Genomic DNA, 18,981 nt, shown 5'->3' on the forward strand with positions numbered 1-18,981 from the left:
ATTCAGAGTGAAATCTTTATTCAGTTTGTGGCTCCAGCAGAGCAGCTGCAGCGTTCATCCACCTCTGGGTTCTAATGAGAATGTTGCACTCAGAGTTGACATCCAATCACTTCAGGGTTCTCAGACGCTCCATTATTGATTTGTCCATCATGTCCATCCACCAGTTTGCCTGGAGACGAGGAACCTGCTGCAGAGTCCAGAGTCCTTAAACTGGGAGAACCTTAACCCGGAGTCCTGTGTGTACAGAAGCATTCTAGAACGGTTCTACAGGTCAGACCTTACGTATCAGTTTCACAAAGCATATCTGATGTAGAACCCTGCAGTGGGGTGATGCTGCATCTGAAACTCCACACTAACAAGTTGTAGTACATTAAAACAGCAGGGGGGTTTTAGCGTGAAACCAAACTGTACGTGCAATGTGTACGACTACAGACAACTCGCGTGTAAAGTCTGAGGCGTCACTTTACTAAATCACTTCATCGTTGACTTGGGTTACCACGGTTACACATCTCCAGCTGGCAGGAAGCGTCGATACACACTGAGCAGTACGTCGGCGCACATACATACTGCTGCTTCCTCACACCGCAGTATGTTTAAGATAGTACATGTACACATACTGAATACACGGCACACAGTATGTGATTTCAGATGGAGAGAACCACTCTCTCAAGTTTACAAGAAAAGACTACAGACTGAGAATATTTACAAGCATGTGTGTGTTGTGAATGATCTAGAACCCTTGCTCTGCTGCAGAAGATCTGTAGAGCTCTCAGCTCAGATGTGCTCAGGAACACAGTGGGGTTCTATGAGTTTGAGTAAGTTCTACTTTATAATTAAAAAAGACTGTTGGATCATAAGTTGATTGCAGAACACCACAGGGAAGGTTGAGAACTTCAGATTCTAAAGTTCTAGACAACACTGTTGTTTAATATCCCACACACTAAGCCTTCCTAAGGACATGTTTTAAGGGTCCTTCAACAGTTTTACTAATCGAGAACCTCTCTGTTCAGAGTTCCCTCCATTTAAACTCAATTCAATGTTTTCATAGAATTACGAGCTCAGTTTAAGTTTCTGGTTTGGAGGAGCACTGTAGACTTCTTGCAAACCAGAAGGTTCCAGACCTTGTATACAGAGACAAAGTGTAGAACTCCAGATAAGCAGGGTTCTGGACATGAGTGGGGGCTGATGCTTCTATTAATAAGAAGGTTCTAAATCTTATAAATCATCATGACTGCAGAACACCAAAAGACTATATTTTAGATATACATGAGAGTGATGGGTCAGTATGTGTCAGAAGGTTCTAGAAGGGCATTCCTCCAGAGATCTGACGGGCCACCTGCTCATCCGGGCTCTCCTCCTTGTCCACCCTCTCCTGGTTCCAGTCCTTCAGACCTTCTGGCAGTGTTGTGTCCTCATCCATCCCTCCAGTTCCCTCCACAAAATCCTCATAAGACGACTTCTCTGCAAAGGGACGTTGGCCCAGTAGCTCCACCATGTCACTCTTATCCAGAACCTCCTTCTCTAGCAGCCGCAGCGCCACCTGCAGGACAGCACAGGAACAAAAGGAACAGCGCTAAAACTCTGCATGAAGCATGTGTTTAGTTTTGTTTTTTTGTTGGGGCTATAAAATGTGCCAAACAACAGATGAAAGTAGCAGATATTAAACCTTATCAGACTGCATCCATAAGAATTAAAACTTGTTTGAAAAGTTAGAAACATTCTGAATTAGACACGATCATAGATTGTTTTTTTTCTTGTGGAGCTGAGGATGGAAGCAGCCAAAGAGTGGGCCATCGCCGGCCCATCTCATCTCTGCTGAGTACAGCACAAACTGTACTGATCAGGTGCTGATGTTATGGTGGCTACTGCCTGCCATTTAACCTCAACTTCAGTGTCTGTTTAGCACAACGCCAATCTAACGGAACTTCATTCCAATATAAACACCTGAGATGATCACTGTAGACATCGAAGACAGTGCGTGTGTGTGTGTCCTGTGAACGACACTGAACCCTGGTTTGAGGACGGTTCTTGCATTCCTCCACACATAGAGAACCTTCTGGATGTCTGGACTCTGACATCTGACATCTGATTTGTGGCTCTCACACGAATCTAGAACCTGTTCTACCTGGAGCCCCTGAAGCACCTTGTGTCCACCTGCCAGGTTCAACACAGAACAGGTTGATGATCTAGAACAACACTGTTGATCACTGGTACCTTCTCCACCTCGGCCTTCTTTTCACTCAGCAGTCGATGGGTTCTCTGATAGGCCTCGCTGATGAGGTTACGAACCTCCGTGTCGATGAGACGAGCTGTAGCTTCGCTGTACGGTTTTTCTAGAACCATCTCACCCTGCCGGGGGAGGTCGAAGGAAACCTGACCCACCTTCGCGTTCATCCCAAACTGAACAATCTGCAGTAGAATGCAGAAGCCAGGAGGTCAGACAGGAACAGAGAACACAACACCTTTTTCACCAACAAGCTTCATTTTCGCTTAAACAGATTTCCATCAGTTTTGATTCATTTAAAAAAAAAAAAAAGACCTGAAAGTTGCAACTTTTTGTTTGTCACTGAACATATTATCCAGACAAGTCATACATTTGTGGATTATGTATGTACACACCTGAGTGAGCTGCGTGACCTCTCACCTGTGCATAGGCGCTCTGGGTGACCTTTCGGAGGTCATCCTGAGCGCCGGTGGTGATGCGTCCAAAAAAGATCTCCTCGGAGACTCGACCTCCCAGAGTCATACACATCCGATCCAGCAGCTGCTCTTTGGTGTACAGGTACTGCTCTTTGGGTAAGTACTGAGCATAACCCAGACCCTTCCCTCTGGGGATGATGGACACCTGCACAAGTGACAACAAAAACAACAATGTGCTCTGTAACACCAGGGAGTTGTACTATGAAGTGAGATCAATGAGTCCATGGGGTATGTTGAGTCCATATCAGGGTGTCCTGTCTCACAAAGGCAGCTCTCTGTTAGTCTGTTGGATCACCATGGCAACCGAAGCTGCACACACACCTGCTCTGGAGGAGGTTGTGTTCATGGTCTAATTAAATGGGTGCAAACAGTGCTGCCTTTGCAGAGCAAACTGAAAATCATCAGCAGATCATCCTCACACTGACAGACTGATGAAGTTTCAGCAGCTACACGTCACTTGGTTTCTATTGTCTGGTCTGAACTGCTGCCAGCGTCCGTCTCACATGGCTGCTCCTGCAGCTAAAAGACTGATTACACATTGATTAGTCTGTTGGAGTTTATTACAGATTGTAGTCAGTTGTTATTATAGTTGTTATTACAGATTGTAGTCAGTCAGTAAAATTGATTTCACTTTCACCAAACGTGAAGTGACATCCACATGTCCTTCAGTGTGGGACAGGGTCAGACCTGAATGCAGATCTTCAGTGTGATGTTTCAATGTGCTGTGTGGACTCCAGAGTCTCAGAGCTCTGCAGGGTGCAGCTGTCAGGTAAAACAGGAGGCATCAAGTGGTAAAATAAGATTAACTTAGTAATTTACACCATCAGCAATGTCCAGTCCCCTCTTGTTTTATTTACAGCAACAGTGCTACTTTCAGCTGTAATAATCATTTTTTTATATTCCTCACAGCTCTCCACCATAACAACCTGATCCACTGGACTGGAGAAGGTGGCCTGTGATTGGTCCATTTTTTGTGATAGAAGAGCCAACTGACCAAACACCCCTTTTTACATGAACACACAGGTACTGTAGTATGGAGAAACCTGTGTGACGGTTCCATCAGTCAGGAGATGTGCAGCTGACCTTCTACGGGTCAACATGGAGCAGATCATTTACTGACATTTGCAGCAGCGTGTTGAATCACACCTGAACAGGTGAGTTCACAATCTAACAGAGCGAGGGCAGAACAACACATCACCTTCAGCAGAGGGTCAGCATGCTCCAGGAACCACCCAGCAATGGCGTGACCCGCCTCGTGATACGCCACCGTCTTCTTCTCTTCTGGCTGCAGGACCTGGGTCTTCTTCTCCAGACCTCAAACACAAACAGGAAGAGTTCTTTCTCAGCAGTCCGCTAACAATCCATGAGCTACAGATGCACAGAACTGATACAGTCAAGTTTCTGCCCAAATGGAAGTCAAAAATCGAACTGATTTTCTAGAAAATCCTGAAAATAAGACATGGGTGAATGTTTGTCTCCATCCACCGCAGCTGCTGCGTGAACATGAGCTCAGTGGCTGAAGGAGATAAACTGCAGAAGAAGAAGAGCAGACATTTCTGTTTCATGTATTAATGTGAGGAAGGTTACAGCCTCGTCATCGCTCCACAGGATCTTTTCAGCTCTTCACAGGAAGTGACATGTTTCCCATTGATTTCAGAACAACTAAAGAAGAAGAAAACTAAGCAGCTACCAGTCTCACCCCCAATGACTCTCTCGATGGCTTGTTCAAAGTGCTTCTGGTTGATGGCGTCTGAAAGGTGGCGAGCGGCGATCAGAGCCGCCTCATTACAAACGTTAGCGATGTCGGCGCCTGACCAAAAGAAAACAGAGAGAAGAAACCCAAAGAGTGACTTCACAGGCTGAAGTCACAGCAGTCTGATGGAGCCAAAATTCTAGTGTTACCTGAGAATCCAGGTGTGAGGGCGGCCATCTTCCTGGCCAGACCGTCTTTGTCCAAGCTGACATCCAACTTCAGAGGACGCAGGTGAACTTTAAAGATGGACGCTCGTCCTTTAATATCAGGAGGACCTGAGACAGCAGAACACTTTATGTTTTATTTTTTATTTATTAAACTTACTGTGCTGTGAGTTTGTAATTATCATTCATTCATTATCATCAATAGATCAAAAGATCCAGAGTACGTCTCATCAGTCAGACACTCCGTCCTGGTCCTGCTCCAGACCTTCAGAAGAGTCCGCCAAGACGCCCAGATGCCTCAGTAATTTAAACACTTAAAAACACAGTTTGAAGCTGATGGCTACTGAACTGCAGTATCTCACCATCAAGATAATTTCATGACATCACTCAAATTTACTTCCTCGCAGTAGAAATGTTCTGTTCATTCTTATTATCCTGACAAACTGCTGAGATGAAGTAAATGGTCAAAATGAGGCTTCATTACCCTGAAGCTTGAAAAGATCAAGTTATTTTGAGAAGTAGAATCAATCCAACCATTTCTGATCTCCCAAAGTGACAAAGCTGTCAACAAAAAGCGACGGATCCTTGAAAAACAACTCGTTTCCTGAGATAACGAGTTAAAAAATTCCTCTGTTCTACAAACAAGTAAAACCTTAAGTTCTGCAGTAATTCTGTACTAATCTACATTAAGTGTACAGAAACCAGGTTCTAACCGATGTAAATCTGTCTGTCGAAGCGTCCAGGTCTCATCAGAGCCGGGTCCAGGATGTCTGGTCTATTGGTTCCTGCTAGAACCACAACGTTGGTCGCCGTGTTGAACCCTGAAAGAAGGAAAAGAGAGGAGTGAGATCTCCTGTCACTTTCAGCTCTTAACACTTAAAATTGCCCAAATAACAGAGAAACAGCCCTAAATTTATACCTTTAAAAGCATTTTTATTGCTTTAAATTGTTGAATTAATATAAAAAAAAAAGAAGGAATGTTGTTGTGCTGTTTGGTATCTGAAGAGGACTACAGTCCCATGGGAACATGGTGTCTTCAGGTGTTTTCAGGGGGAGTTAATTGTTAGTTAATGAATTTTTTTTTTCATGGTATAAAGTGAATATCAAGTTGCTCCCTCTGTGTCTGCTGGATGTAGAAGAAGCCAACATGTTAGCCAGAACCACTATAAGACGATAATATATCATATTTTCTCAAATAAAAATACAAATAAACTCCTGGTTATATAACAACTAAACATGCTGTACATTTGCATCGTGTATAACATAATGAAGTATTACTGCCAAATGTCAGTCACTGTGGTGTTTGTCTCTGTATTTTGTAGTAACGTATGAGTGCCACAAGATGGCAGCAGCTGTGCAAGTCACTGAATAACATGTTCCTACAAATGTTTCACAATTAAAGTCTTGTTAGGTTCTGAAAGAATTACGCTGACCGATACACAAAAGGCCCGTTAATTTGAAACTGATACAGGAAGTGTTGAGTTTGTGTTAATAACATAATGCAGCAACAGAAATTTCACAGGGTAAACAGAACAAATAGGCTTCATATGCTCTGTGCAGCTGCGTTCTGCTGCCCCCTGGTGGTCACAGGCTGATGAACTCTGTTTGACCACCTGTCTGACAAAATTCTTTACCGCCTCCTGAAGTTAAGCCATCCACACACTCACATGATGCCTCTGATTCCCAGATTCAGTTCACAAAGAATCTTATAGAGTCACATAGCTTTGGTGCAGAGACTTAACACACCAAGTGACATCGAGTGTGGCCAAAGGTAACTTTTCAGGTAAAATGAAAAGTTTGCACCTGAAACAGTGTTTCACGTCAGTATGTTCCGCTTCCGATGAAGCCACAGCTCTGAATGGACACAACATGACGTATGTGGGGTTAAAAACAGGACACATGGGGTATTTTTCCCATGAGTCCCGTTCACCCACCATCCATCTCCACCAGCAGCTGGTTCAGTGTGTTCTCCTGCTCGCTCTGTCCTCCAAAGTTTCCTCGTCCTCGCTTCCGACCCACGGCGTCGATCTCGTCGATGAAGAGGATACAGGGAGCATTCTTCCTCGCCATGACAAACAGATCTCTGACCTGGACAGGAAATTACATCAGGGTGACTGTGAGGTTACTGAGGTTATTTTTATTCATCCTCAAACCAGCATTTCACAATTCTGAGGATATGACCCAGTTTGACAGTCTTCCTGAAGGGAAAGACTTCCTGTCTGTGAGGCTCCAAGTCTACAAACTGAGTGATGACTGACTGACGGACTCTTGATAAACATCAACCCCCATGATGCTTCACTCTCAGCAGGCGCTGCAGTCTCAGGTCGAGAATCAAATAAAAGGGAAGGGAAGCAAAAGGTTCATGAAGAGTAAACACAACAGCGCTTAATGCTTGTTGTCCATATCTGTACAAACTGATGTGTAATGTTACAATTTTGACAAATGTTACTTTATCATTATTTACGTTGTCCATACTGCTCTTCCTGAAACAATGAGTGTGTTGCACAGTCAGCTCATTTACGTGTGTGCTCGTTTTCTTCTTCATTGTGGTGTTGCTGCTAACTCACTTTGAGTTTCTTACCTTCTACATCGTGTTGCTGCTACTGATGCCAGTGCTGCAAGTACGGAGCCTGCACGGACAGGAAGTCAGCTGACAGAGTTGACAGAGCTTCCTCTGTGTGTGTGTGTGTGTGTGTGTGTGTGTGCATGCGCGTTATGCGTTCCTGACCCTGGCTGGGCCGACGCCCACAAACATCTCCAGGAACTCGGAGCCATTAACGGTGATGAAGGGCACGTTGGCCTCACCAGCTGTTGCTTTGGCCAGAAGAGTCTTTCCTGTTCCTGGAGGACCCGTCAAGATGGCTCCCTTCATACGTAATAAACAGTCATTAACACAACAGACACATATGATGACGTTAATACAAAACAAACTGACTGAAGGTGGCTCCATAACAGACCGCTGAAACCGACTCCCACCCCAGGTTTCAGGGCCCTCCCTCACCTTGGGGATCTTGGCACCCAGGTCCTGGTACTGTTTGGGGTTCTTCAGGAAGTTGACGAACTCCATAATCTCCAGCTTGGCTTCCTCGCAGCCTGCCACATCTTTGAACTTCACATCGATCTCATCTTTCAGGACCTTCGCCGTCGTCTCACTGACGCTGAACAGCCCACCCATCCCACGACCGGGACGCCCCGCCCCTGCCAGGCCCCGCCGCAACATGACGAAGAAGAAGGTAGCGATGAATAATGTGGGGAGTAAGCTGAGCAGAAACGTGCTGGAGAGAAAGGACAAACATTAAATTACAAGTCTGTCCAGTATGAACCAGCGGTGTTTGGTGCTGGGTGGTCCTCACCCGTCGCTCTCAGTGACATAAACCACCGGCAGCCTGTTCTCTCCCTCGATGCCGAGCTCGTACTGAGCCGTCTCCAGATTCCTCTCAAATGTGTCCACGCTGCCGATGTTGAACCACACGTACTGCTGAAGTAAAGAAAACAACAGTCGTGTTAACTTTACTGCACCTTTCAATAAAAAGAGCAGGAAGTTAAAGACATAAAAACATCCTGGAAGTCACCCCGTCCAGCTGCGTCTTCCCTGGAGAGAAAACCACTTTGACATAACGCTTGTTGACCACCTCCAGCCGGTCCACCTGATGGACAAAACAGAAACACCTACAGTGAACCTGCAGTTCCTTCAGTACCTGCACTCTGCATTAACTTGAATATGTGAACTGTACAATCAAAACGAGGTTTGGTTAAACTGAGTGGAGAACAATCAAATGTTTTTTAAGTCTAATTAATGGCGTCACATTAACAAGTTCAGACAAGTCACATCGTAAGCGTTAAAGATCAGATGCTGTCCTCACCACTCCTTTGGACAGGTAGTTGCTGACAAAGTCCTTCCAGGTGACCTCTCGCCCTTCATCCCTGAAGAAGAAATAATAGCTGACAAATGCCCAGAATCCTGCGGCACCCAGGACGTACGTCCGAAACTCTTTATCATCCCAGGGAACATCACCCTGAAAGAAATACAACCGGAGATCAGATCCACACCTGTCTGATCAGGTGAGTGCAGGTGATGTCCAGGTGGATCTGTTTCTAAATCAACACTGACCTTCTGCAGACGGCTGTACCAGTGTGAATCCTCCCTACGCCCTCCTCGTTTACCTCCCCCTCCTCCTCCTCCACCTGCCGCTCCTCCTCCTCCTGAGCGTCCAGGGGGTCTCTGGGCGTTGGCAGGTTTGTCCTCTGAGAAGAGAACAATAATCCATCAGATTGACCTCAGTAGTTCCTGTCTGTAGGAGAGTAACTGTCTGCAGTCAGGAGGGAGTCATTAGACATCATTAAAGTCAGTAAGAGCCGAGTCAGCAAAAAGCAGACGTCAGACGTCTGTACTGGGACACAAGGAGCCGACACAATAACCGAGCAGTAAGCGAAAACTACCTGAATTAAGTTTTACATTTTTTTGTTTGTGAGATATCAAGGTCATGTGCTGCGAGCTTACGGGAGCACAAACAGGATGAGAACACCAAATCTGTGGTGTGGAGAACCAGTTGGTGAGCTGTCACATAAACGTTCAGAAACGTCGGACAGTTCAGGTTGTGACAAACTGGACGATGATGGCAAAATATTCTCCTCATGAAAAGAAACTCTGATATTTAAGAGCCGAACATGCAGAGATCCCACACCTTCTTACACACTGCAGTCAAAGGCTTTCCAGGACCACTTCCATCAAATTCAAGGACTCAACAGGGCACCGTTTAAGACACGACTCAAGGTCCTAGAATTTTCCAGGCAGAGCTGAAGGGTCTCTGAACGTCGACAACACATTCAGATGGCTGAGCGCAGCCGCTTCACTTCAAAATATTTCAACAACTCGTGTCTTTTTAGGTCTGTTTTCAAAAACTTGATTGACTTTCCATGATTTCAAGGGCCTGTGGAATCCTTGGTCAGGTGACAGTCCATGTCAGTGAATATCAGTAGATGATTCAGATGTTTCTACCTTTGGTTGCTCCTTCAGCTTCGTTGTTTTTTGGAGTTTTCTGACTTTCTGGAAAATATTTCTCAAAACCTGAAAAGAAGAAAAACACAACAGTACTGACACTGAACACATACATGTACATATATATGTACTAGTGAGGACCCTCAGGACCTCAACCTGAAGTGTTCAGGCCCAACACTGACCCTCAGTCCAGATATTATGCTGTAAGACTCCGAAGAGCATGTTTTATATTTAGAGCTAGAAGCTCAGGTTGAGTGTGAACCTTCACACATCTGAATGTCTGCTCAACACGTGCTCACTCCCAACACCTGAAAGGTACCGTGGTCCTCATGAAAGAGCAGAAACAAACACACACAGACACACAGTCGTGTACCTTTAGGTGGTCTGGAGCTCAGTCTCCTGTACGCCCCCAACAGGTCACTCAGCAGGCTCCGCCCGCTGTCTACCTGTCCCGCCGTGTTCGGCCACATCACCTGTCCAACAGGACACAAGTGTCTTCAGCATTCTGCCAATCAGCAAACTTGTTTCAATTCAAACATTTTTCACAGAAGTCGTCAGAACAGACGAGATCCTCCACCGGCGGATGAAAACAGCAACAGAGCTGAACTACTGACGCAGTGGCGTATTTCTCCACACACTGCAGAAACATCCGAGGCTAACAGTTAGTGGACGTTACACGAGTTAATGACAACAACAGTCCGGAAGCATCACACAGGTGAATTTACCTGACTTAACACACAGGTCAATACACACACGTAGGTCACAACAGGCCTGCGATTAGCGCCACAGTGTTGACCAGTCAGCGGGGCAGCAGGCTCAGTACTCGGGACTTGTTTTGGTCACGGTTAGCAGTTAGCACACTTAGCATGTTGTCCACCTACCAGCCTGGTCGCAGAGTTGAAGGGCAGCAGAAGCCGCAGCACGTTTCTACAGCCGGCTGACAGCCGCAGGTAGCGATGGGCCATCCTAACAGCGGACTATAAGCTACACAAACCGGCAGAAAACAACAGAATCGGGTTTCAATCGCAACTCAAGTTCAATACTCCTACGCCGCAATCATTCGGCTCCGCCATCTTTACCGTGCCTGCTTTCTTCTTCTGTGATTTTTGGCAGTTTTGACGTCACTTGGCGTGTGACTGTCCTCTACCGGATGAAATCAAACAAACTCATTTCTTCTGTTGAATTTTATGGCTGTTGGCATCCGTCTGAGTTGCAGTAGCGCCATCTACTGACAGCTTCGCACTGTCAGCCACATGCAGCGTGCCCTCCGTGCGCCTTCAGGAACCTCCTGACAGCATCCAGAACCACCCTGATCCTTTGTGACTCCAACAGCACAGTTAATAAAGCTGACTATGAAGGAAAAAGGAATGAAAAATCGTTTGTTATCCACGCAGACATATAAAGAACAACCTGATTTGCTCTCATGTTTGCTTCCGCTGTTAAATGTTTATTTCAGTGTTTTATTTAAGTGTTGCAAACACAGCAGTCAAACTGTTCGCTCACTTCTTGACAGATGACCGATGTGATCATGAATCTCGGTCCTGGACAGATGCCGCATTAATAATTGAAGAATATTAGAAAAAAAATACAGATGTTTGGGTGGTCTTAGAAACACAGCAGCCGGCAGGCGGCGCTGTTAGACCCTCCTCTCTCCTACTGTTGCATGCCGGGTAGGCGATGGCGTCTGCGGGCTGTCAGTAGGAATGAAACGGCGGCTGACCGCTGATTGTTTCGCCGATGAACCCGCACAGTTAGTGGCCGCAGGTGTTTCAGCAAAGCGGAGCTGACGGTGTTACCGAGCTATGAGGTAAACACGCTGCGCTGTCAAGCACAGACAACCTGCTTAACCAGGCTCATAACCCAGTTAGTTACCGAGTTCATAACCAGGTTATCCGTCTGTTGGCAGAAGGACAGGCTGATGCTAACATGCTAACAGATCAGCTGGTGGTCGATCGGACCAGACAGCTAGGTTAGCTTAGCTCACAGTTAGCTTGGTTCAGCTTAGTTAAGCTTGTAGCCACGGTTAGCTGGTTTTAATGTAGTTTGTCTGAGGAGCCTCAGTTAGATCCACGCTACCTGTCATACACCCGTGAGGCTAAACGAGCTGACACAGGACTGGCGTTAGCAGACCGCCTAGCTGACCTGGACTGACAGCCGACAAAACACAGCAGGAACGGCAAATAATTCATGGCGTCATCATTTTTATTTGACCCGTGAAGGAACGTATCTGTGACAGCGCTGATTCCAGGTCCCACCGGTTCACTAGCCGGCTAGATGCTAACGTTAGCCTGTGGGCCTGTGCTGAGTGCAGTTGTCAGGTAAAGTGAGAGCGGGACACTGACAGGTGAGCAGGAGGAGCGTGCAGGCAGGTGACAGATCAGAGAGATGACCACTTTGTAAGATGCTGCTTCATTCAAAGTGAATGTCTGTACTGTGGGGGAGCTTCACTGGGCTGAGCCTTGAAGCCGAGCCAGTGGATCTGACTAATTGTTGGTGTTTGCCACTGGGTCTCCTTTCCTGTCTTATTTGTGTCGACGGCCTTCCTGTCCCGTCTCGTTGGTGTCAGACTTTAAACTGTCAATAGACACGTTTTTTTACTGTAACGTATTGTTATGACATAAATGTTGATTGCACAGTGTATGCCGTTCGATGGCCACCAGTGATTCAGTCCGCAGAGTTTCTGACAACAAGCAGAGACAACAGTAATATGACTCAGAAAGACTTACTTTAGTATTACTATGTCCTCCACTTTGTGGCTGAAGCTTTAAGTAGCTAAATAGGACCAGAACCACCTGCAGGGCTCTGGTCCTCGGTTGTGTTGTTGAGGAGAAACGTGATTGTGGATCAGCTCTGCTCTCACCTGAGCTGCTCCAGTCTTTGGCTGTCACAGCAGTCTTCAGTGTTGATAGGCTGTTACAGGTGACGTCGAACCAATCAGACAGCACTGTGGGTGGGACGGTGAGCGAGCCTACAGAGTATGGGCAGTGTCCACCGCAGGAGACTGCCTGTCCATGTGAGATATGTTCTCACCTGGAAACACTGTTTGGTTCAGGTGAGGGGTGGATGTTTGGACAGAACCGTGTCTGCTGTTGAACTATTTCTTTAATACCTCCTCCTCCTCCGTCTTCTTCTGTTTCTCCTTTTCCTCCTCTGTAGGATTAATGTGCTGTTGCCATCAGGTGGCCTGGCTGTAGGACTATGCTGTATTTGTCCACTGGGAGGCGCATCCTGAGCCGAGCTCCACGCCTTCCTCCCTGCCTCCCCTGCTCCACCACTCAGTGTGTCGCCATGTACGCCACCCGCCTCTACAGCACTGCGGGAGGAGGAGGAGGAGGTGGTGGGGGAGGAGGGGGAGGTGGAGGAGGTGGAGTCAAACAGGGGCGAAGAACGGCACTGGCTATGCTTGAGGCACCTCACCCCCACCTCCCGCACCACCCACACCCGGCCCAGCCTCCACCTGCCTACCCGCTGTACCAGGGCCGCCCTGATGCCCACCGAGGAGCACACTTCCACCACTACCACCCCCATCCCCAGCCCCATCCTCACCCACACTCACACCCACACCCACACCCACACCCACAGCCCTCTCACCTGGCCCCACCCCCGCTGCCACCCCACTACCAGCACCACACCCACTTCCATGCGTACGGAGGCGGGGCTGCGGCCGGAGGGGCAGCCAATGCTGCTGGCAGCAAAAAGAAGACGTGGAACTTCATCCATGAGAAGATGAGCTACGACACGTTCTTCACCATGAAGCGTCTGATCGAGCGCTCGCGCCGTCCTGATGAGGTGCTGCGTTGGGTCACCCAGAATCCTGCGAAAATCTCCCACAACCACTACCCTGTCGCCCTGCAGAAGATAGGACAGCTGCTGCAGGCCACGCCGCCGCCGCGAGGCGGAGGGGACGACGACGCCGAGTCTGGAGGCGGAGGAGCAGAGGGGAGTGATGGACGCCAGATCCTGGAGCATCAGGACTTTCAGACGCTTTGTAACGCCATCGTCAGCGATTGCTCCAAGTTTGACAACTTCAGCATCGTCAACTGCCTTTATGCTGTGGCAGCACTTGGTAAGCCGATCATTAGCACTCAGGAAGTAGCAAGAGATCAATGCATAATTGATTAGTTGATCAGGGTTTAGAGGGCCTTACCTCTGTAAACTGCAGCCTGTGGAGACTCACCTGAGGGGAGTTCCTCCTCAGGTGAGTCTCAGTGTTCTCAGCTGTTTGAGTAAAATTCAGTGACTTGTGAGTCAGCTCTTTAGAATGATGCACATCTGTATCTGCTCACATCTGTCTGACTGGTGAGCATCTGATCTGAGGTGTTCTGGGGTCTCTTCAGGTCTTCCCAGTGACTCTCAGGTGGTCCAGGTGTTGGAGGCGGAGTCTCAGGTCAGACTGAACCAGTTTAACCAGAAGGATGTGTCCATGGTGTTCAGCTCCAGTATGAAACTCCACCCTGGCAGTCAGCACCCTCTGACTGAAGCCTGCCTGGCCGGCCTGGAGAAGAACCTGGAGCGAGAGCGCCACCCACAGACACTCTTCCTGCTGCTCTCGTACTACAGACTCAAGTGGCGGTCACTGCAGTCACAGGAAGCTGCTGCAGGGGGCGCCAGCACTGCCACCACAAACAGTAACAGCACGGTGTCAAACCCTGAACAGCTGCTGGCCAACAGGTGAGAAAACCTGGTGCTGAATAAACAAATTCAGTTCACTTCACTCACTGAGTCTGAATCGCTTAAGTCTGACCTTAAAGTACACAACACTCCTGATGTCAGGTGTTTTAATGTGGTAACCAGCAGGATGTAATATGGTCATTTTAAACACGTTGGCTCTTTTAAAGTCCATTTTAAGGGGTTAAAATCCATAAAACTGTTCAGTTAACATGAAAGATCCTTAATATTTACCTTAAAAGTAAAGAGATCTTAATTTTTCACCAACAATGATATTCAAAGATGGCTTTTGTGCTGTTTATTTCAGGGTTTTACCCCTGAATTGTAAAACTGAGCCCCTTTAGGGTGCAGACTGCACGCACTGATCTGGATTCAGCTGTTTGTCTTGAGGGACATTATGCCTCATGTCTGTGACATCCGTCTCCATTTTTCAGGAAGATCTTGCGTCTGGTCAAACACACCCTGGCAAGTGTCAGTGGTGTTCGTGACCAAGAGATGGCGCTGTTGGATGAGATGCTGGCAGCGAGCGCTCGAGAAGCGAGCAACAAGAGTCTGGAGCTGATCTTCAGCTCTCACCTTTTCTACCAGAACAGACAGGAGAGGTTTATCAGCAGCCTGGCAGGTACGGTTCATGATCCACAGCCGAACCGCTCTGACTGGTTCCACTGCACTTTCGTGTTTCCCAGTTGAACCACCCTCAAATCTGAACCCGGCTCTGTGGACTGACCATGTGACCTGTTGTGTGTTGATTAGAGGAGCTGCCGAAGAAGGTGGACAGCATCACTCCGTACACGATGGCTCTGATTGCCAAATACATCGCTCGACATCGTCTGAGAGAGACTCGGCTGCTCGACACCATCGCAGACTTCCTGGTGAAGAAGGCCGAGTACCTGGACAGTAAGGTGAGGAAGACTGGACAGGTGTTCTCTGGGTCTTTGCTGTGTGTGTACAGGCCTCAGTAGGTGTGTTTGTACACGCATCCTCAGGTGATCCAGAAGCTGGTTTTCCCGTTCAGCAGGATGAGTTACCGTCCGTCCAATGAGCAGCAGTTCTTCTCTCGGCTGGAAGAGGTGGTGGAGCTGAAGGCACTCAGCTCGCCGCTCGCCACCGTCAACATCCTCATGTCCCTGTTCCAGCTGGGACATTTCCCTGGCCTGGTGCTGCACCGAGTATTCTCCTCTGCGTTCATCAGCAACGTCACCAGTACGTCTCAACCAGTTCAACCCAGTAAAGTTCCCAGTTCGACTGTAGCGTCTCGTGTCTTAAGAGTCTGCTGTGCTCCCCACAGACAGTCCGTACGCTCTGATCGTCCGCCGCTACCTGTCTCTGCTGGATGCTGCCGTGGAGCTCGAGTACCGTGACTACACCGGTCCACGCCTGCAGGACACTCACAAGGTCCTGATGTTTGACCACGCTCTGACTGCTGACGAGGTCAACCGCAAGTACAGGTAACACACACACACACACACCTTTTCAGGACTGGTTCTTTGGGCCAGTTGTAGCTGGTTCTGATGAGTGTGTGTTCTGCCAGTTATAAAGGCCTTGTGGCTGAGGCTTTGCGCCAGCTGGTTGGAGAACAGAACTACAAACAGGATGAAGTTCTACCCCCAGGATACTATACAGGTACTGTTCACAGACAACTACACACTGAGTACTACAACAGTTTTTCGGATGTTCTCATCTCAGCGTACTCTGACTACCATCTCTTTATCTCCAGACTTTGTGCTGTGGATGGACAGCTCTGGTCGGGTTTTGCCCATCAGGACCGGGGCCAGCTTGGCACTCAGCATTGTTCCTTCGTCCTGCGTGACATCCAAGCCAGCTGATGGTTCTGTTGCCGTGGTGACTTCAGAGTTCCAGAAGTTCTCGCCATTCACGGCGCTGGAGGAGGGCGCAGAACAGCCATGTCAGGGGGGTGAGGCGATGGGCGGGTCCATGGAAACCAGGTCCTTCCTGCCCCACCACATCCGCAGCACAGCAGGAGCCACAGCAGCACCAGGGACCCTGCGGCCCGGTACTAACGGGGGCCCCTTGAACTATGGCCCCTACTATGTTCCTGCAGCGGAGTACTACTCCAGTTTGGCAAAGGAGCACTCTCTGGAGAGTCAGGATAGTTCCACACTCAGCAGCCCCCCCTCTGACGGCCTGGCACAGCCAGGGGCCAAAGGACCTGCAGGGGCCACGGCCCCAGACTCACTCTTCCAGTTTTCCATTCGGAAGATCCTGGAGGACGAGGGAGGTACAGGTGGCCAGGGGACGGACTGTGAGCTCCCGGGATTCTACGAGGATGTGACATATTCTGAGGGGTCGGGGGCTGACAGAGAGCCCCCATCACCGCCTCAGCTCCATCCCCCCAACAGACCCGAAGCCGACAGCCCCCCAACAGACCAGAGGCAGATCAGGAGGTGAGTCCATCTGTTCAGACATCAACTCTCATTAGTTACTGATGTGTCAGGACTGTCACCTGGAGATGACCCCACAGCCCACCTGTCTGACATGTTGGCTCTCTGCAGGGTCATCATGTCCGTCAATGACAAGTGGCATTACTGCCACAACTGTGAGGTTCTGGTCGGTTCACGGGCCATGAGGGACCGACACCTGAGGCTGCTGGGATACATCATCCTGCAGGTGAGCTGACACTGCACGTTTCACATGAGGGATGATCCTAACCGCTGATGTTCCTGACATTTAGTTGAAATTCAGGATAGTTTAATCTGTAATATTAAATGTTTTCCAATAAAATCTTTAAACTGTCCATCACGTCCTTCAATGACATCATACTCAACAGTTTGTCACGTGACCTCTTTTGTCTCTCGTCTGGTCAGCTGCCGTATCACGAGCTGGAGAAGCTGAACGGCATCGAGGAGGTGAAGCAGTACCTGCACAAGAAGCTGCTGGACGTCCCGCTATGACGCTCTGTGTGTGTGTGTGTGTGTGTGTGTGAGTGAGTGTGTGAGATGTCACGGCTGCGGGATGTTGTTGGACTCCTTTCTGGGGTTGACTCGGGGTCTGACTGATCAGTCAGTGGGACAGGAAGCAGCAAAGCAACGTCCTCACATTCTTCAGTCAGATTACGGCTGCAGCTGACACTCATTTTATTCATCTGCTGTAATCACGTCCTTATTAATCAGTTAGTCGACAGCAGCTCTTCTCTGAACACGTCACTTTGACAGATTTTAACATTTTTATAAACCAAATGAGTGACCAGTAAATGAAGAAGATGAATAAATAATGACGCTCATGTGTAGCTGCAGCTGTACGTGTGATGGTGTTGTCCGCTCTGTGTGGCTTTTTAAAGGACCCTCCTGCTGATTTCAGGCCATTTTGTGCGGAGCCGAACGCACCACAGAGGCTGTAGAGTCCAAACGGCCCAGGCAGAACCCCACCGCTCACCAACAAAACTCTATTCGGCTCTAAGTGTCTTTAAAAACCAGGTTTGACTTATTCGGTTGTAGTTTTCTGTCCCTTCGTGATGTCTGATTCTGCTGGTTTGCTCTGTTGGTACGCTGAGGTCCTGCAGCAGGCACTTTGTGGTCCAAAACTAAAACCATAAAGACAAAGTCACTAAATATGTACTTTATGGATTTAAAAGTTTTCCATGTGTGTCCTTGAATGCACCATAAGGGCTCCTCTCACCTGCTCAGGTGTGACGGTAGTTTATTTTGGAACACGGTCAGCTGAAAAGTGTAAAAACATCCTTAAACGTGTCGCTGCGCTCACTGTAAGCAGGCTGTGATATTATTGGTTGAAGTGTGTGGACGAACGGGCATCTTTTTTTTTTCTTTTTGGTAGGGGGAAGGGAGCTTTTTATAAAGTTTGGTAACCACGGTAATGATAATGATGCACATGTGGGACTGTTTTCTAAAGCCAGATGATGGAGGTGGCAGGTTTCCTGTGGTGGGAGCAGGGGCTGGTGGGTAAAGCAAACGGCTGTACGGTGGGGGGGTCAGGGCGGGGAGAGGAGGGATTGTTGCCACGGCAACATGGTGTGTGTGCCAAAAGGAGGGCGAGCCACCCTCAGTATGATGTGTGTGATTTAATGTCAGGGTCAAAGGTCAGATTATTTATTTGTGTATCAGGTGACGGCAGCATGATGTTCAAGGAAGGACAGAACCTTGTTTATATTCTATAAATCTATGAATTCAAAAGTCTATAAAACCTGAAACCAAACTCACCTTGTTTATTTGTCGTTTTTAGTCAATGTCACAACTTTATTATTTTTAAGGGATAGTTCACCTCAAAATCAAATAACCACCGCAGCTGGTTAACGTTTACATCCTGCCGTCATGAGCCTCTCGTCCACAAAGAGGTGCCTGCTTCATTCTGTGTCGTGATTCGTCAGGAAAATAGTTCCTCCATGAAACTGCTGACAATATGGTCCGGAGCCACCCTGTTCCATTACACTGGAGAAATGACAACAAAACTCCAAAACTGTCTGGATGGACAAACAACCTAACAGGCAGGAGGAAACACATCTAGGTTTTCATTTTGTGGTGAACTGTCCCTTTAACTCGGCATCATCTCATTCAAACAGGTGGACAAAGTCAGCATTTTACAAGTCACAGGTAAGTCAGGTGGGTGCAGTGAAGACTTGGGTCAAAAGTTGACCCGTCGAGTATCGAAGGGCTTTACACATCAAATCGTAAATTCAGATGTGGCTTCTCGAATTAAAAGCATCTCTGTTTTCATGTTTCTAG

At 48.0% G+C, this 18,981-nt stretch overlaps 2 protein-coding genes across 5 annotated transcripts; one reads left to right on the top strand and one right to left on the bottom strand.

Moving 5' to 3' along the window:
* Window position 1: 1 nt before the first annotated feature.
* Window positions 2-10,715, bottom strand: afg3l2 (AFG3-like AAA ATPase 2). Of its 3 annotated transcripts, XM_046409520.1 has the most exons (18): window positions 10,696-10,715; window positions 10,498-10,600; window positions 9,990-10,089; window positions 9,617-9,685; window positions 8,729-8,862; window positions 8,481-8,633; window positions 8,190-8,264; window positions 7,971-8,095; window positions 7,619-7,892; window positions 7,346-7,483; window positions 6,552-6,705; window positions 5,331-5,438; window positions 4,603-4,728; window positions 4,400-4,510; window positions 3,899-4,014; window positions 2,645-2,845; window positions 2,215-2,409; window positions 2-1,540 (listed from the first exon to the last, which is right to left on the bottom strand). In XM_046409520.1, exons 2-18 carry the CDS (start codon window positions 10,579-10,581, stop codon window positions 1,301-1,303), a joined length of 2,403 nt encoding a protein of 800 aa, XP_046265476.1. In that variant the 5' UTR covers window positions 10,582-10,600; window positions 10,696-10,715; the 3' UTR covers window positions 2-1,300. The 3 variants fall into 3 exon arrangements, with proteins under 3 accessions (XP_046265476.1, XP_046265477.1, XP_046265475.1); XM_046409521.1 differs by having other exon boundaries at window positions 7,971-8,092; window positions 10,498-10,712; XM_046409519.1 differs by having other exon boundaries at window positions 10,498-10,712.
* A 539-nt stretch (window positions 10,716-11,254) lies between these two features.
* Window positions 11,255-18,454, top strand: fastk (Fas-activated serine/threonine kinase). 2 transcript variants are annotated; one of them, XM_046409517.1, is made up of 11 exons: window positions 11,255-11,423; window positions 12,773-13,682; window positions 13,954-14,287; window positions 14,719-14,906; window positions 15,038-15,186; window positions 15,271-15,487; window positions 15,573-15,732; window positions 15,816-15,907; window positions 16,002-16,689; window positions 16,798-16,912; window positions 17,110-18,454. In XM_046409517.1, exons 2-11 carry the CDS (start codon window positions 12,815-12,817, stop codon window positions 17,194-17,196), a joined length of 2,898 nt encoding a protein of 965 aa, XP_046265473.1. In that variant the 5' UTR covers window positions 11,255-11,423; window positions 12,773-12,814; the 3' UTR covers window positions 17,197-18,454. The 2 variants fall into 2 exon arrangements, with proteins under 2 accessions (XP_046265473.1, XP_046265474.1); XM_046409518.1 differs by lacking the exon at window positions 11,255-11,423 and adding an exon at window positions 11,449-12,668.
* The last annotated feature ends 527 nt before the right edge of the window (window positions 18,455-18,981 follow it).

Source organism: Scatophagus argus, chromosome 13 (genome assembly GCF_020382885.2).
Source record: "Scatophagus argus isolate fScaArg1 chromosome 13, fScaArg1.pri, whole genome shotgun sequence".
Taxonomy (NCBI): domain Eukaryota; kingdom Metazoa; phylum Chordata; class Actinopteri; family Scatophagidae; genus Scatophagus; species Scatophagus argus.

What these genes read in the sequence shown, in the direction of transcription:
- afg3l2 (XM_046409520.1), bottom strand. Translation starts at nt 10,581, where the DNA reads ATGGCCCATCGCTACCTGCGGCTGTCAGCCGGCTGTAGAAACGTGCTG. An exon ending in ATGCTGACCCTCTGCTGAAG is followed by an intron (nt 2,846 to 3,898) that starts GTGATGTGTTGT and finishes TCACTTGTGCAG; the next exon opens with GTGTCCATCATCCCCAGAGG. An exon ending in CCCAGAGCGCCTATGCACAG is followed by an intron (nt 2,410 to 2,644) that starts GTGAGAGGTCAC and finishes ATTCTACTGCAG; the next exon opens with ATTGTTCAGTTTGGGATGAA.
- fastk (XM_046409517.1), top strand. Translation starts at nt 12,815, where the DNA reads ATGCTGTATTTGTCCACTGGGAGGCGCATCCTGAGCCGAGCTCCACGC. An exon ending in GAACAGCTGCTGGCCAACAG is followed by an intron (nt 14,288 to 14,718) that starts GTGAGAAAACCT and finishes TCCATTTTTCAG; the next exon opens with GAAGATCTTGCGTCTGGTCA. An exon ending in GTTTATCAGCAGCCTGGCAG is followed by an intron (nt 14,907 to 15,037) that starts GTACGGTTCATG and finishes TGTGTTGATTAG; the next exon opens with AGGAGCTGCCGAAGAAGGTG.